The sequence below is a fragment of the Seriola dumerili genome, unplaced genomic scaffold (genome assembly GCF_002260705.1).
Source record: "Seriola dumerili isolate Sdu_G_001 unplaced genomic scaffold, Sdu_1.0 BDQW01000242.1, whole genome shotgun sequence".
Classification (NCBI taxonomy): Eukaryota; Metazoa; Chordata; class Actinopteri; order Carangiformes; family Carangidae; genus Seriola; species Seriola dumerili.
This window is the reverse complement of record NW_019174497.1, coordinates 792,487-811,258: the sequence shown is the minus strand read 5'-3', so window position 1 is coordinate 811,258 and position 18,772 is coordinate 792,487. Positions and strand designations below refer to the sequence as shown.

Genomic DNA, 18,772 nt, shown 5'->3' with positions numbered 1-18,772 from the left:
AATGAGAGCCAGGCGCAGTCAGCGCTGTCATGTTCGCAGGCCTGGATCATGGACGCCTTTGGGGGGAAGGGATGCCAAGCCGCCCTGCGTCTGACGTCAGGGCGCAAAGAGAGAGAGAGAGCGAGGGGAGGCGATGAGAGGAAGCTGCAATAAACACACAGGGCGTCTGCGCCTATCTAAGTAGGACAATAAAGTGAAAACGGTATCAATGCTCTAACAATGGATCTATCAGATATGCTTCTTATCAAAGTTTTCCTCTTCGTGTACCTACTAAACTACACCCAAGGTGAGTGAAGCATTTTCAGAGAAAACCGTACACGCTGTGTTGATTCCATGAATCCGCGGCTGAGAGGAGCAGAAAGGCTGGTAGCCCGTTAGCTAACAGGAGGGATCAGCGGGGCCTGCTTGTTGTGAAGAGGACTGCACCCTTTTTGCCGTCTTACTTCTAGCTAACAAATGATACATAACGCAAAAGCGGACTTGGATTCGTGGGGTTGATTGGAATAAAGCGATATTGCTGAGTTGTTTCTGTGTGTTGTCACAGTTTTTATTGTCAGGTTTGGTTTGGTTTTGTTGTTATCGTGCGAATAGCGCCGACAGCCATTGTTATGAGAAGATGGAGATGCCGACTGGCTAAACGGACCGTTAGCTTTGTGCTAGCTAACACTTCAGCCACTAACATTAACAATTTTGTCAAAATACGAAGTTTAGCTTCTGACATTATGTTATCTGAAACAGGCTAGCGATAACAATTTACGTGACATGAGTTTTCAGGGTTGCTGGCATAATTTTACTTTCTGTGTTGCCCCCGGTCACTGCAGTGTGTTCAGCTTTTCTCACTGTTTTCCAATTTAATGTTAGCCGCAAGAACTTTGGATTAAACATGTTGAAAATAATTCTCATATATATATTTTGAAAGCAAAATTACCTCCCTGCAACCTGGCTGTTGTACCCATGCTATCATACAACTGCTATATACTGCTATTGCGGTTTTAAATCCAGTATAGTGAAATAAATTAGCTCTATATTACTTTTATTTACTGTTTAGGTCTCAGTCACTTGCACTGACCAAATTCTCCATTCACAATCCACACATTTTACACCTCAAATTGGATCCCTTGTCAAACTGTCAAAAGTAGCAGTTATTGTCATTTCACACATTTGGCCAATTCCGTGTGGTAAAATTAACATCGAAATATGTTGATATTTGTGCTTAACCACTTATTTTATAATTATTATGTTGGTTTGTGTAGGTTGTTGAGTATTTCTGATGGTTTTGTATGATCACGGAAAAGTAGAAATCAGGAATCCTTGTGTTTACTCAGTGTTTATTGTCCTATGTGTTGTAGGCCTTGAGGAATTAAGGTATTTCAGAATAGTCATGGCCTTCACTTCTCATAGTCACCTCAATGAAAAATTTAATGTTAGCACCTAAATATTTCATAATGCACATGACTGGAGAAGTAGCTGAAGCCTGGACTACTTACCCATCTTTGTTACATACTTACTCTGAATCCTGCAATTTATGGCCCACTAGTCAGGCATAATTATCTGCCAGAGAGTACTAATTACATATACTGTATTTACTTAAAATACTTTCTTTTGATTTATATGTTATGGGGCAAATATGCAAGTAGAAGTAACTTGCAGAAGGGCTTAAATGGCCTGAACAAAAATACTATGTTTCCTTGAAATGGAGTTTGTCCAAATGCTTTTGAGTGTGAAGCAGTTGGTGAAATGGGTGGAGGCGCTCGAGAATCTTTTTCCTTCGAGCCCACCACCCACTCTTCTGTTGGCGAAATAATTATGCTGTGACACTGGGGGCTGTTGTTTAGCACAGCTCCAAAACTGGCATCCATTTGACTTAAATAGATTTAGCAGGGTTTTAAAAACAGGCCATGCTGGTTTGCTGTCATTTTCCATCATTTTAATCCTGCCTGTCAAATATCTGCCTGATCATCCATTTTATCGGCACCTAAATTATCTTAACATGTACCATGTCTTAGTTATTTACTCTAATACATAGCTGTTATACTCTAATGTCACTTAAAAGATTAAAATAATGTATCTAATGCTTTAACTATATTGCCTAACATCCAAACAAGTGTTTCTGTCTTAATGCAATCTGCCAAGAATAGCGGATGTGGTAGACACTCTGTTACGAAGTTATGCACTTGGGTGTTATTGTTTTATGCCCAATTTTTGGTTGTGTACATTTTATCTTTTATATGTATATTTTCATGCTACCTTTAAATAATATTCTTTTATTAAATTTTGTCTAATGATCTCTGAGACACATGTATACACACACATTTTTGATTATGTACAGTGCATGCATAAAAAATCTAAAAAAAAAAAAAAAAAAAAATGAAATTGTGTCCATACACCTGGGATGACTTTCATTAGGTGTGAAATTTCCTTGTTTTTGGTGATAACAGGATTTCCTCTGTTCTTTTCAAACAGGACACTACAGAAATCCCCTGAACAAGTACATCCGCCACTATGAAGGCCTGACTTACGACACAGAGCTTGTGCACAGCAAGCATCAAAGGGCCAAGAGGGCGCTATCTCATGAAGACAAGTTCCTTCATTTAGATTTTCATGCCCATGGAAGGTTTGTCAGTTTTTCCAGATATTAACCTAAAGGGAAATTCTGCCTCTCTGTCTATTTTTATGTCTCTCTCTGTTTATTTATTTGCAAAGCTCATCCCCTATGCCTACATTGTTTATGAGAAAAAGGTGGAGGTCAGCTCCAGCAGAGATTGTGGAGTGCTTGAAAGATGTTTACATTTAATGCCTGTTTTATGAAATCATAGACCGCGTCAGGGGCATCACTTTGAGACTGTGGTGAGGATGGATTTTAATTCTCAGCTTTGTTTTTTTTCTGTGTAGTTTCTATAAGTTTCTCCATTAGAGCTAAAACAATTAATTGATTGATCGATCAACAGAAGATGAAAAGGCAACTGTTTTGATAGTTGATTAATGGTTTCAAGCAATAATACCATATATTTCCTAGATCCAGAATCTCAGTTTTGCACATTTGCTGCTTTTCTTTGTCTTATGTGATAGTAAACTCATAATTTTTGGGTTTGGCAATGTTGGTTAGAAAAAACAAGATATATGAAGACACAAACTTTGGCTTTAGATAATTGTAACTGTTTTGTTTTTTTTTGTTTTTTTTTTTATTACTATTTTCTGACATTTTAAAAGATAAACAATTAATCGATTTGATTGATCGAGGAGATTGATTGAAGAGATTAATCAATAATGAAAATAATTATTAGTTGGGGTTGTTGTGATTTTCTGCCATATTCTATATACATGCTGGTCAGGTGAAATATAGACTGAAAGTGTTTGTCTGTATGTTAGTTAGCCATTTGATGGATTGGGTGTTTTCATTCTCTTGATACCTGGGTGGCAGCCCACTCAAGGCAGGCAGGCATGGATGGATAGAAGGATAGATAGATGGATAGATAGATGCATACTTGCATACATATAGTCCTTGTTGTTTCTCTTCCAGCATTTTGAAGAGGTGGTGGTGTTTGATAGAAAGTGTCCACACTCTCCATGACAAAGTCAAGACCATCTGGCTGGGAGCTTGGCAAAGGCTGTTTATCATCCTGCCTGTAGCAGGGCCTGCTGTTCCTAAACTCTGATGGTGCTTAATAGGGAAGAAAACGATAAGAGCTGTGCAAACAAGCACATAGAAGGAAGATGTCTGTTCCTTTGAAAAGCAGGAATGTGTCAGCTTCTTTTCCCTTTGACTTCATGACAAAGCTACAGACACAACTCAAATTCTTACATTTAATTTGGAGCACCACCCACATTCCCCTTGCCAGGTTTGAACAAAATGTCTATATATGTCTGAAATAGCTGATATTTTACTGCATCCTGGACTTTGTGCACCTTAGATTTACCCCCTGAGACTAAGTCTCAACAAAGTAACTGTTATTCAATAGATATTGTACACATACAGAGTAAGCTTTGTGTGCCATCATGTCAACTTTGACCATATTTTTCTGATCTAAAGTTTTCCCAAAGCCGTCAGTCAGCTGCTGTGCACCGACCTACAGAACAGTAACTTACACACAATACAAGCATACAATAAGAACACTGTGTAGGTGTTACATGAAACCAAAGGTTACTGATACATATTTGTTTCTCTGTTTTCAACAAAAAAAGTCAGCATTGTTTCAAGTTGTCCTAATTTCCTGTTCCCCTTCCTTGAAAGATAAAGACTGCAGTTTCTCTTCTCCCCCTCTGCAACAGAAAACTTTTAAGATGTTTTTTCTCTCTGCCAAACCATGCCCTTGCTTTCACCCGTTTTCCCCTTTCATTTGCATTTTCCTTTTTCTCAAAGGCTGGGGGAATATTACTTACCCTAACCCTTACCTCTAAAAAGAAAAAAAGTGAAGCCAAATTCAGATCCACACCCAAATCCATAGGCTCCTGCTCTGTGACATGAATAAACGAGGAGACATCCAGGAAACAAACTTCTTGCAATATAAGTAAAACAGTTGTCTTATTGTCTTTGGTTGCAGGCATTTTAATTTGCGAATGAAGAGGGATACCACCTTGTTTTCCCAAGATTTAAAGGTTGATGTTTCAGGAGAAGAAATTCCATTTGATACCTCTCATATCTACACTGGAGAAATCTTCGGTGAGACTGTACTTTTAATTTAAATCCACCAGTTTTTATCTACTTCTTAATAATGAAAGCAGTAATGCAGACCTAGGCATTTGTTGTGTATCGTGTTTTCTGATCCTGTGTGAATCCTCTGACACCTGTTTCTCTGTAATTTGGATTCCCAGGTGAGAAAGGTACCCTGACTCATGGCTCAATTGTGGATGGTAAGTTTGAGGGCTTCATTCAGAGCTACCACGGCACCTACTACGTGGAGCCTTCTGAGAGATACTTGGAGGGCAAGGATGTGCCCTTCCACTCTGTCATCTACCACGAAGACGACATACGTAAGTCCCCAGGAAATTCAGTTGCACAAATACTTTGATAGCCAGTCGTTGTAACTACCGGGTTTGTGTAATTGGATGCGTGTATATGTAAATGTGCGATCGGGAAAGTGCAAGGTTAGGGCAGTTGAGCTGATGGAGTCAGACTGGTGTAGTCGCCCCCCAGGGAGCAAAGATACCTGAGGTGCTCATTAGCTGAGTAACACGATCTTTCTCTTGGGCTACTGACTCATTTAAGCAGTCTTTACACTGCTGGTACTGGTAGTGAGCACCAAGCACACTTCACTACACTTGCACCCCGTAATTTCAAATCATCTGTGTACATATAGTATGTGGCTGAGGGGCAAATTAAACAGAAATAGGAGAAGAATTGCTAATGAGAGTCACAGGAAAGTAACAGCTCACACAGCAAAGCTAGGCTCAAGTGGCGTGTAAGTACATCCATTAGCTGATCATGAATAGCGCCAGAAATAGAGTGACTCAGGGGGTTAAGTAGCTAACATTGTCTCCCATAATCCTAACAGTGTTGTGTCTGCCTCTCTCACTCAGACTACCCTCACAAGTACGGCCCAGAGGGAGGCTGTGCTGATAGCTCAGTGTTTGAAAGGATGAAGAAGTACCAAGCCTCTGCCGTAGAGGAGCCACCCAAGGTGAACTTCACCATACACACCACAATAAATCCTCACAGTGTTGGGGAAAGAGAGTTTGATTTTTGAGGGTTTTTTTTTTTTTTTTTTTTACATTTTTTCTACTTTGTCAGGGTCACAGATACCCATAGAGGCTTTTTTAAAGTTTCTGTGTGCAGTTTGCACTTATATTGACGGATGAGAATAGCCTGTCTCAGCTTAATTAATGGATGTCTACATGATAAATTGGTAGCTTAGGAAAACAAGTTGTTCTTTGCTGGAAGTGTTATATGTCATCCTAAAGTAGGGCTGTGCATAGTAATGCCTGGTTTCCTGTTTGAAAATTTTAAACTCAGAGCCCGGAAATACACAACAAATGGCACAAATAGCAAATGTCCATCAAAGTATTATCCCATTGAAATATTGGATGTTCAAACTCTATGAAAAAAGTGACGTTCCTACTCCTCAAAACAATATTCATTTGATTAAGCTTAGATACAGTAATGTGAATTGGTCAAACATCGGTTAACATGTATACAAGTGTAACCAGCACAGTCACAGTCAACACTTAACCTTATGTTAATCTAATGTTTTTTTTAACAAATACTTACATGCATAAATACAATATAATCAATGTATAGTAGCAGTGACATGTCTGGAATGACTACCAAAAAATGCATTCATGTGATTTGCTTGAGTGTATGTTCACATAAAGACGAAGTGGCTCGGAGGTTTGACGTCATATAATTTCTTTGTAAATTCTGAAATCACCTAAATGTATAAATTAATTCTATCAGCCAGTCATCTTAAGAGAAGTTTCATGTTGTATTTCTTTTCATTTGAGAGGAGCTGTTACTGATTTCATAGTCCTCCTTGAATTGAGGAAAGCTAGGTTAATCACACTGCCCAGCATCCAATAAATCTAGCCCCGGCTTGTGCCTCCTGTGTATTATCATTACATTCAAGTCACAGAGCTAAGCACCCAATTTTCTGGAAAATAACTACGCCGCAATCTTTGAAAAACCTGAAAGGCCATTTAACAACACTTACTGCTGTTCTGAAGGTATTTCCAGAATCTTCAAAGACTCTTTCAACTGAAGAACGATTTTCACCCTTTTTCTCAAGTTGTGCCTCCTTTTCTAAACCAAACACAGATGCAATTTGTACCATATGAACCAAAAATAAAAATGCTATCATTATTATTATTATTATTTGTACTGATATACACTAGTTTCTTTCCAGTTTATTTTCATACCACATAACTTGTTCATAGTTGCTAGTGTTTTACAAAAAGAACAATGGCATACTTACCTGCATAAAAAAACAAACAAAATTAAACTCTTCTTTTTAATCTTTAAACTTTTTAATTAAAAATTTTTATCAGATGGAAAACCCTGAGATCAGTGTAACTAAGATTACCTCGTATTTATTTATTTTACTAATCAGATGCTTTCCCTTATGCTTGTAATGGTAATTAATGAAGAAACAAACGAGCTACTTAAAACTGCACACAACATGAAAACGGCAACCACCACTTGTTGGTCTGAGTTTATTAGAAAGGACATTCCTTTAACTGGATGCTTAGTGTGGTTTTTTTCTTGTTCTTTCCTCTTTTCCCACTATATCCTCTTATGTGACATAAGAAGCACATGTTCCTCAGTGCAGTTGCCGTCCATGAACATGCTGCAGCTGGAAAACCACAGCCTAAAAATACCGGACATTATTTATTTAGCCACTGTTTGGTTGAAAATGCAATATATATGTTTTATTTAACTGTCTATTTCCTACTCTCCATTCCCTGTGCTGCTCACACCAGGAACTCCACACTGAGGATGGCTCCTATGACCCCGTGCTGCTCAGGAGGAAGAGGATGGCCCAGGCTGAGAAAAATACCTGCCAGCTTTTCATTCAGACTGACCACCTCTTCTACAAATACTACAAGACCAGAGAGGCTGTCATTGCCCAGGTAATACACACTCAGTGTATTCACTTGACTCATGCTACTGGGCTGCTGTTAAAATGAGTTTTACACAGTGAGTGTGGAGGGCTTTTGTCTGGTGATGTTGGTGCAGAGGCACTTTTTTAACCATCAGAAACGGCTCATTAGTGCTGAGTTTAAAGGATAATTAGTATTGGAATAATAACACCTCTTACTCAGTGCAAGGGGTGAGTCATAACACTTTCAATAGAGCAAAAAAAAAAATAACTCAAGGGTTCACTCTAGGGTTGTGTGCAGTAATGTTCAGCTTCCCTGTTTTGAATTTAAAGTCAGAGCCTGGAAGTACACAAAAAATGCAACAAGTAGTAAATGTCAGTAAAAGTGTAATTCCAATGGAAATATTGTATATGTAAAGAATAGTGTTTTGGAAATACTGGTGTTCTTGCAGAGAGTTTGATGAGAAGATCGATATCCATCTGTCAAACAAGATATAATGTGTAAATTACCTGTTAATTCCTCCTGGTTCTCTTCATGCTAAGCTAAGCTAAGCGTCTGCTGTTGGTAGCGTTACATTTACCGTACAGTTATGACAGTAACATGAACTTCCACATCTAACTAATGAAAAGAAAGCCAATGAGCATATTTCTCAAAATGTTAAACTATTCCTTTAAAATTATTTTTTTTAAAAACTGACAATACTGCTCCTCAAATACATTGTGAAATAATTAAACTTGGCTAATTTTGGCTGCTGTAGTGTTTGTTAGTCTAACATTAGTTAAGCCACGGACACTGCACAGAATACAGTGACACTAACAATTTATTTATTTACCTCTTTACAAGCATAGCGTACATTTGGTGTTGTGTTATTGTATATTTGCACACATTACACACTGAATCTGGCAGTGAAATGTGGGTTTAGTCAACAGGCTGTTGAAACTGTGTTTAGATCCTCACAGCTAAAGCCTTTTCATCGAGTGCTGTGTGTTACCTTTTTCTGCTTCAGATCTCCAGCCATGTCAAGGCCATTGATGCAATCTACCAGGGCACAGATTTCATGGGCATTCGCAACATCAGCTTCATGGTGAAAAGGATCAGAGTAAGTCTTGTACTGATGAATTGATTTTCAGTTTACATTTTATATTTGGTCACCGCTTTTTCTCTGAACTCATCCTCATCCCCCTTCACAGATAAACACCACCAATGATGAGAGGGACAGGTCCAACCCGTTCCGCTTTGCCAACATTGGCGTGGAGAAGTTCCTGGAGCTCAACTCGGAGCAGAACCATGACGACTACTGCTTGGCTTATGTTTTCACCGACAGAGACTTTGATGACGGAGTGTTGGGTTTGGCCTGGGTGGGAGCCCCCTCAGGTACTGAAAGACAATTCTGTGTATCATCACGATGAGCAATAGCAAACAGTCTGTCCTATTTTTAAAGCAAGATGTGAATAAATTCCTAACCAACAGATGCAGGTTTTAACCCATTATATAAACACATCACAGTCTTTGTACTGGGTTGTGGGCACATTATCACCCAATCTTGGTTGAATGTTGGACTATTCTAGAAAAGAATAATGAATAATTGTAACTACCGGTACCATAATCAGATTTCCTCTCCTTAACGAGCAAAATCCTTTGTGTTTTTTAGCTCTGGTTCCAACCTGTGCTTTTCCTTCTCAGGGAGCTCTGGAGGCATCTGTGAAAAAAGCAAGCTGTACTCAGACGGAAAAAAGAAGTCTCTCAACACTGGTATAATCACTGTACAGAACTATGCCTCCCACGTACCTCCAAAAGTCTCCCATATCACTTTTGCTCATGAAGTAGGACACAACTTTGGCTCCCCGGTGAGTTACTTAGATGTTCCACATTTATACATGGTGAGAAGGAATTTATAAGGGGCTCGTACACTTTGTCCCTTCTTCTTTTAACCTGTGATTTTTCTTTTCCTTTCTCACTCTCAGCATGACTCTGGATCTGAGTGCACCCCTGGAGAATCCAAGAGCCAAGACAAGAAGGAGAAGGGCAATTATATCATGTATGCAAGAGCTACATCAGGAGACAAGCTCAACAACAATAAGTTCTCCATATGTAGCGTTCGCAACATCAGCCAGGTGCTGGAAAAAAAGAGAAGCAACTGCTTTGTCGGTACGTTTTAATGTTTGTGCTTGACCTTGGTACTAAGCTTTGTTCCAGACATGTAAATAGAAACCACAGTATGACTCTTGATTCTTACTTGTACTGGAGAGTGTAGGAGATTTTGAAGCCCAGTGATGACTGGAAAGTTAATCCATGTAACTAAAAATGCACCAGGACTCTAGCTGGTATTGCCTTTGAAAAGCAATATTGGCATCAGTCCAGTATTATTTTTACTGACAGTATTTGGCCGATTGTGCTATTTGTGATGTCTTTTTCTTTTCTTTTTTTTTGTATCACTTAATACAACTTTCATCAGCAACCTAAATACTTCTCAATCATTCAGTTACTTAACCATAAGATTGGCATGTCTACAAAGTCTTATTAGTTCTGCACATGCAGTATCAAGCATATCAGTCTTGGCTGATATTAGTGGAAAAATATTTAAATATTCATGTTAGCTTCCAAAAGTCTTGGTGCACCTGAACTGCCTGATATTTCAGCTTTTCCACCAACAGACTAATGAGAGTGTTTGTTTGGGTTTAATGCTGCATTGGGCTTTCCGGAGGGTGTGTTTGCTTTTGAGCAAACACTTTAACACTGATTTTGTGTTTCTATTATTGCTGCAACTTATTCTCTTCACAGGAGTATTTGTTTGGTTTGGCTTTGTAATGAGACGGTTTTTGTAGTAACTTTTAGTCCCATGTGCCATAAGTCAAAGAATCAAACACGGTTTTCTAGTTTTGGGGGACCAGGCTCAATGTTTATTCTTTCTTTCCCAAACAGAGTCTGGCCAGCCCATCTGTGGTAACGGCCTGGTGGAGCCAGGAGAGGAGTGTGACTGTGGCTACAGCGATCAGTGCAGGGACCAGTGTTGCTATGATGCCAACCAAGCTGACAACAAGAAGTGCAAATTAAAGCCCAACAAAGTCTGCAGGTAGACGGGGATGTTATTTTTAAATTTTTGTTTGATGTTTCATGAGAAAGACCTGCCAGCTCATTTGCGATGACTTTTGAACAACACCTGTCTCTTGCCCACCAGTCCCAGCCAGGGTCCTTGCTGTACTGCCGAGTGCACATACAAGGGTCGTAATGACAAGTGCAGGGAGGAGTCAGAGTGTGCTCACCAGGGCATGTGTAATGGAGTCAGTGCCCAGTGCCCCACGTCTGAGCCCAAGGCCAACTTCACTGCCTGCCACGGAGAGACTCAAGTCTGCCTCAATGGGGTGGGTGACTGAAGACTTAACACCTGGAAGAAATGGTTGTTATAGCAACTTCATATTCATACCAGTCAGTGTCTAATCTCGCCTGTCTTCATGCTCCTCCCCTGCAGGGCTGCTCTGGCTCCATCTGTGAGAAGTATGGGCTCGAGGCGTGCACCTGTGCCAGCCAAGATGGCAAGGACGAGACTGAGCTTTGCCACGTGTGCTGCATGGAGAAGAGTGAGTCATTTACCTTTTTTCCACCTTGATAACAGATTTTTTTTAATTTAAAATAAAATACACTCGTGATTTGGTCTTTTTTTTATTTGAATTGTTCTGACTATCTGCGATCCATCTCCTCAGTGAATCCCAACACGTGCAGCAGCACCGGATCAGAGCGCCTGGCTCGTTTCTTTAATAAGAAAGTGACCACGCTGCCAGCCGGCTCGCCTTGCAACGACTTCAAGGGTTACTGCGACGTGTTCATGAAATGCCGTCTGGTGGATGCAGACGGACCACTTGCCAGGCTAAAGAAGGCCATCTTCAACCCGGAGCTCTACGAGAACATTGCAGAGTGGATTGTGGTACGTGTAGACTTCTTGATTCTTCATTGCATGATTAGTTATTATTATGAGGTGTCTTTGTATTGATAGTGTTTGATCTGTTCCTCGTTTTCTTCTCTAGGCCCATTGGTGGGCAGTGCTGTTGATGGGTATTGCCCTCATCATGCTCATGGCTGGCTTCATTAAGATCTGTAGTGTGCATACACCGAGCAGTAACCCCAAACTTCCCCCTCCCAAACCACTTCCAGGTGAGTTCAGAGGTTTACAAAGAACGTTTTGTCATAACAGAGGAAAAGAGGCTTATCATATTCAGCTAACAATTACAATTACATGCAAACTAATACACCACCTACTGACTGTAATGAGCTTGATGATTAATTATTTTTCTAGTTAACACATTGCATGTATAGTGCATCACCTCCCACTCCTACATTAAAATGAAATCTGTTTAAACTGTTTTCCATACTTGAATAAATAGAAAGGTTTGGTCATATTCAGACTCTGATCTTGTACCAAATACAGGGATAACAGATATTAGTTAATGTATTGCCTTAATTTGTCAAACTGTAAATGTGCACACAGGCATGATGAATGTTGCAGTGGAATAAACTCTTAGAATTTATAAATAAATTTTAAAAAATAAGCGTGTGGTTAAGTATTGTAAAGGTCACGATTTTTCCCAAACCCCCAAAGCCTGTTGTGTTATACAATATATTTTAATTTAGGCCCAACAGAACTTTTACAATCAAAATGAAATGTCTCTTATTAGCACACTGTCTGCCTGTTAACCACATACCCATACACTGATGCCTGCAAATGTCAACAATGTCGTGTAATTTATTTCTATAGTTTTTCTATAGTTCGGTTGTTTCCTCCCACCTGATATACAGTAGACTCTTTACAAGTCACAAATTCCTCCATTTGTTGTGGAGGCAATAAATGAAGACAGCTTTAGTTTTGGGACTCTGGACATTTCTTCTGGCTCGATTCTCAAATGAAACAGATTTTGTTTACACTGTCGATCTTATAGTTTGTCTCTTAACAAGCTCATCTAAAACTTTTCTCCTGACAGGCACTTTGAAGAGGCGGCGAGCGCAGCAGCATGCTAACTCCCAGGTGCAGCACCAGTCTCAGCACCCGCACTCCCACCAGCACGGCCACGGCGGCCACGGCGGGCACGGCGGCCAGCGGCAACCCCAGAGGCAGCCTCAGCGGCAGGCGCAGCCCCAGAGGCACCACCGCCAGCCCAGAGAGAACTATCAGATGGGCCAGATGAGACGCTGAGACCCTGCACCCCACCCCTTCCTCCCCCCCAATGCCTTGGCTCCTCCTTGTGCCTACAGTGGGAAACAAAAGCGTCACTCCATCCAAAGAAAAGCCTGACATGGTTGTTAGTCACCATCATATCCTCCATCTACAGACAAAACAGACACGTGGAAAAGAGAAAACACTATCTAGCAACTCAATTGGCTCTTTGTGGAGTGGACTCGACCATCAGCCATTTCCAATGCAGTGTGATCTAGCATCTTTTTCCACCTTTTTTTCTTTTTTTTAAGGAGTGCCAAGGAGTTAAGGAATCATGTGTAGCTTTAGTACATTCTGTGATGTGTTTTTTTTTTTTTTTTCTCTCTCTTTGGTTCTATTGCAACGTCTTCTTGAGTGACACACCCATGGCTGCTGGTGAATTGTTCTGTGCTTTTCTTTCGCCATTCAAGCCAGAAATGAGAGACGCTCAGAAGGGGATTTGCGGCACTTTTCTGATTTACACATGTCAAACGGCAAAAGACACAGGCTCCGGTCTCTCGTGCAGACAGTCTTCTGCATGTGACTGTACATATTTAGTGTATCATAAGTGAAAACAAACTATTTCTTCTACTGTAAATGTGTAATTCTTCACTTTTTTTCTTTTATTTTTTGGTTAGTGCTCTCAGGACTCTTAACACATAAAAGAAGGAATGATGGTTGTGAGGAGTTCCTTGGACATTGCTGTTGAGGATTTGAGGCCATCAAGTTCTCTTGTCAGTCGTCCAATCAGGTGGATCTCTTTCACGTTTAGATTGCTAGGTTTCAAAGTTGAACAACAAGGTCACCATATCCCACATTTTAGGCCTTCTTCGTTCAAGGTCCCTTTTTTCTTCATCCTTTTTTTTTTATTGTCTTGCTATAACATCATGTTTTGCTCATGTTGTGTAACAAGCTAGATGAGGTATAGAGTCATGGGAACAGAAAGGGAAGATCACCTAGTTTGGTATACCTTTTTATTGTCTTTACGGATTTTGATTTTGATAATGAAGAATGAATAACCACTAAATGAAGTTTATGATGATTCTACCTGTTGAGATATGAAAACAAGGGAAAGTGAAGGCTGCTGTGGCTTAGTTTAGAAACGAGAGTGTATCATGTTACAGAGTTAGTTTACATGAGTGTGGAAATAATAAATTTAAAAATGACTCCAGTGTGGATGTACAAAAAAAATGTAAAATTAAATCGTTCTATTATTCTTCAAGATAGCAAATCTAAGAACTTTTCAATGTGGGCATGCAGACACATTTATTAAATGTGACTATTAATTGACCAAGGTCTGTAATATTTGTATGTCACTCAACACTCTTTGCTTTGACAACTATTAATGTTAGTCTTTAAACAAGTGGAAGGAGCAGTGTAACGCGGCGGTATTGTCACACTATTCACAAACACATTCCTCAGTGTGTTCACTCGTTTCACTGGAGACAAGCAGCTGTTTGTGTTCTTTAAAACTCACCTGCGGTTTTTCTCCTGGTCAGATCTCATCATGGACTGAATCCCCTTAAGAGCTCATGAGTGCGGGCCTCAGTGTGAGTTTACATCAGCGTGCCATATAACTTTATAAAGCTGATCTCTGTGCACAGGTTTTATAAAACACAGGAAGCACCTGTAGAAGTTTCTGGAGCCACTTTAAAAAAAGGAAGAAATGAAGGAGATGTGATAGTTTTTGTCAGATTGTTTCACCTCAGGTGTTTTTTTGTTTTTTTTTTCCTCTCGCTGCAGCAAAGCATGAGGTACATTTTGGAAAATGACAACACTAAATGAAAGGATTTGAAAAATCTGGTATATTATGCAAAATCCCATGATTTATTTATCATGCAAACATTGTATCCACCAAAATAATGTGACAACTGAGCGAAAAGTTTTGCACAAATAATAAATCACGGGATTTTGCATTATATATTCAGCAAAGGATGTTTTTTTTCTGCTCTGACTTTATTTTATCCTGGCATTATTGTTTTTAAATGCATGCAATACTAATCTCAACTAATATCTTCCAACACTGTCCTGATGGTCGTAATAATCACACGTGTGCTCTGGAGGGGACATAGAAATAATGTGTCTCACAGCTAACACTTTATTTCACATGGCAGATGAATTAGGCGGGTCGGCAGTTGCTACAACCTCTCATGTCTGTACAAAAACGGAGCTCTTTTTAAATTTCATCGTCTAGGCTGGATCACGCCTGTTAGGCCTAGAGAACTTACATGTAAACTTGTACAGTACTTCGAAAATTTGCATTTCATTTGAAAATGAAAATTACATTTTGATACATCTGTTTCCTTTTTTGTATTCTAATTCCAGAGTAAGTTGTTCAAAGATGTTCATATGTGACAAACTTTCCTCTCCTCTAAGTTATTTATGTTCTTATATGTGCTAGTTGAACTGGAGTTTGCTTATGATACTTTTCTCCACCGTCATCAATGGTAAAAACAATTCAGTGTGATGGAGTTAATGTTACATTCTCATTTTTGTCTTCGTTATCCTGTGGCATGGTTTGGGTAGAAGAGCAGAAGAATAATGCCTGTAAATTTTACTTTCTTTTTAATTTCGTAGTCTTGGTACAGTTTTTAGATAAACGTGCACTGAAAATGTCCAAATTGAGTTGAAATGTTGTAGGTGATGTAGGCCGAAAGAACACAAGATTAAAAAGTAATACTACTGTCTGATTTTAATGTTCACTGTGTTTTATACAGTATCGGAAATTTTTGTTCACTTTGAACATTTTTACTAAAAAAAAAATTTCAAATTGTATTGTGCAAAGAGATGTAATTTTTGGAGTACTTGAAATGCATTAATTAAAAGACTCATTCAAAATAAAATAGACCCCTGTTTACTGTCTGTAAAGTGTGCACTCCTTGGTTTTTATTGTTTTATGTATGCTGAGGTCTGATACAGAGAATGAAATTAGAGGCCACTGATTTAACATGAAGAAGCGTTCACAGCTTGAGACTTGAAATTTACAGCTGCTTGTGTTACAAATGGATGTGGAGTTTTATCATGGGAAGAGTTGGTTTCAGTGTTTTTGCAACTACTTGGGACTGAAAGTTAGAAAGAATATCTCAGCCTCTGCCACAATGATTTTGTCCATTGTTTTTGTCATCTATTTGTCTAATAAACAATTACCTGACAAATACAAGCCTGTTGGAGGTGCCTGAACTGAGACTGTGACAAAATATATTGGAAAAGCATCTGCCCAATCCAGTTCATTTATTGAGACATCTGACCAAAAGCTTGTCGCTATAAATCCATATTGCACAGTTCAGATTATGTGGATACTTTTCCTATATTTATTTTACTTTATTTCATTTTATTTTTTTACATATAATCTGTTTATTGCAAGTCTCCCAAAACTTGATTTGGTTACATCAGTGTAAGTACATAGCCTGTAGAGCTGATTTCTTTTTTTTTCTTTTTTTGCAAAACAACTAAAAAAGGCATCAAATGTTGTTAATACTAGAGTTGTTCTTTTACCCTTTAAATGCTGCATGATAAAGAAATGTGAGGTTAAAAGGGATCTTAGGATGAATGATAAGAATGACAGTTGCAGCAGGATGAAGGATTGAGAAAAATCTGATTTTTGCCCCTTGATGTTCTTTTCCTGTGGTGCTGGGCTCCTGAAGGTGGGTGCTGAACTGATCGTTTACTGTGGTGAGTTCCTCAAGTTCCTGTTAAGCTGACCTTGTGCTAAATGCAGTAGAGGGGCGTCCACACCAGAGGGAGCAGCTGCTGTGGCTGAAGTTGTTGGGACCAGAGGTTTTAGAGCAGCCTGTCAACATCAGCACCACGGACCCACTTCTCATCTCTTTTCATCTGTCTCCATCAAATAGTATTTCAGCCGTGGCTGATAACTTTAACCTGGGAACTGGGAGCTCAAAATGTTGTGTGGGCTCGGTGATACTGCGTTATATGTGAGTAAAGTTGGTATAAAGGAATACAGGTGCTGTAATGTCCTGCACATACGAACACAACTTATTCACAGGATAATTAGGATCCTGCATTTGTGTTTTTTCTTTATTATTCATTGCCTATATTTATTGATGACTTTTTCCTCATGAGTGTGTTTGATGATGTAATGATGTAACAACCACTGGCAAGTGTACGTGAGATCCTGGAAGCACACATTTGCACATGCAGTGGAATGGCGCTTGCTATTGATTTTCAATGTGGATCCTCAGCTGCATGCGGCCGCTGGTTGCGACATGAACGAGCACAGTCACCCACAACAAGAGTTTGGGTTCAATATTTTGTGGATAACACAGGCTGTGAGTTGTTTTCCTGTAAGTTTATATTGTTGTCACTCCTGATGCTGTAGTCCATTTCCCTACAGCGCTCTTCAAACGGATGCCACTCTGTGCCTGAAACAGTGTCCCAGCAGAGAGCCCAGTGTCACCGACCCTGGTCAGTATTCTCCATTTAGATTTGTGGCTCTGTGCGAGGAGCTGACATCACGGCCTTTAAGCGAGCAGTACCTTTTGTCTCTCCTCGCAGTGACAGAGCATGATTGTAAAAGTGGCACCGGCACGCTGCAGAGTGTCACCCAGACTGAACTAAGTGGCAGCCAGCACTCGCTCCAAAGAGCAGCTGACCCTGAGGACTGCAGAACAAAGACTGCAAGTTCATTGTCCAGTATCAGAAACTTCCATTCAGTCAGTCTGAGGAGATTTAGACAGATTCAAGTTTGTATATCTCGTGAAAAACATAAAGTCACTGCTGGGTATAAGACACTACCACATACTGTGTCTTTCCCTTTCATATAAAACAACATACAGACACACTGTTCCACACAAGTTTAAAGAATGAGTGTGTGTCAGTTTAGTTGAAGGCATTCCTCATATTGAACCTGTGATTTGACAGAGGAAGACAAATGTGTTTGTACAGACCCGGTTCTCAGGAGACTGTGCCTTGTTCATAATGAGCGTCCTGTCAGTGCTTCATCAAAGCCCGGCTGATTCAGCTCAGTAATGTCGTCTACATCGCCCTGCATCGTGGCCGATAGGTGAGAGACGAGAGGAGAGAATCACATGCACCTACACATGTATTGTTATTGAGCCGCCAGTCAGTCTATACAAAGTGATTTCCCCTCTGTTCAATGTATGCAATCCTGCACTGTGTACATGACAAACTGACGTGAACAATAATGTGATCTCTTTCCTTCCACCGTCAGGCCGGTGTCTGATAAACTCACCCTGCAGCTCCACACTTCGCCCTTCAGATACCTCACCTTTCAGCGATGAGTATTTGATCTTCTTGTACTGGTTATCTGGTTCTGTTTCCTCCTCCAGGCTGACCCAGTGGGAGAGCTTTATCTGTTGCCCTGCTGGAGTCAGTGACCCCTCACCCCGTCTCTGAAACGTGGTGAGCATGAAAGTTTGGTATTTGTGTTGCCTACCTGCTTCTTCTCCTGGAGTTCCACGTGTCATTGAAGGCATCTCAGACCCTTTTTTTTCAACTTTGCCTGCACCCACAGACAAATACTGAGCCAAAGCCAGAGATGTAAAGTAACTGAAGCACACATGAGGTACTTCGTCTACTCCACTACATTTCAGAGAAAGATATTGTACTCTACTTCATACATCTGACAGCTCTAGTTGCTTTGTAGATTAAGATTTAATACACAAAACAAATGATCAGCCTCTAAAATATGAAGGTTTGTTATAGACTAACCTGCAGTAAAGTATACAACTACAACAGTATATGAAGTAGTTAAAATGGTCTCCCTCAAACAGTTAATAGTAGTACTTTTTTATGCTGCAGTCTGCTGGGGCAGCAGCATGTCAGGCATGAGCACGAGGAGACTGGACAAGCTGGTCAAAAAGGCTGGGTCTGCGCTTGGCAGGAGTCTGGACTCACTCAGGACTGTCGTGGAGAGATGCATGCAGTGTAAGATGGAGGACAATACCAACCATCCTCTCCACAACTTTCAGGCAGGACAGAGAACGTCTCATCTCACTGCGCTGCAGAACAGAGAGGTTCAGGAGATCCTTTGTGCCCACTGCCATCAGGCTGTAGAACACCTCAGCCAAAGGTATCTAT

The 18,772-nt window shown here is 40.0% G+C and overlaps 1 protein-coding gene across 1 annotated transcript; it reads left to right on the top strand.

The window, feature by feature from the left end:
• The first annotated feature begins 95 nt into the window (after nucleotides 1-95).
• Nucleotides 96-15,787, top strand: LOC111229691 (disintegrin and metalloproteinase domain-containing protein 10-like). The gene is made up of 16 exons (XM_022756115.1): nucleotides 96-286; nucleotides 2,464-2,614; nucleotides 4,542-4,660; nucleotides 4,813-4,971; nucleotides 5,518-5,618; nucleotides 7,411-7,560; nucleotides 8,537-8,629; nucleotides 8,721-8,904; nucleotides 9,214-9,377; nucleotides 9,495-9,678; nucleotides 10,453-10,603; nucleotides 10,709-10,892; nucleotides 11,000-11,108; nucleotides 11,232-11,452; nucleotides 11,553-11,679; nucleotides 12,504-15,787. The coding sequence occupies exons 1-16, from the start codon at nucleotides 220-222 to the stop codon at nucleotides 12,713-12,715; spliced, it is 2,376 nt and encodes a 791-aa protein (XP_022611836.1). The 5' UTR covers nucleotides 96-219; the 3' UTR covers nucleotides 12,716-15,787.
• The last annotated feature ends 2,985 nt before the right edge of the window (nucleotides 15,788-18,772 follow it).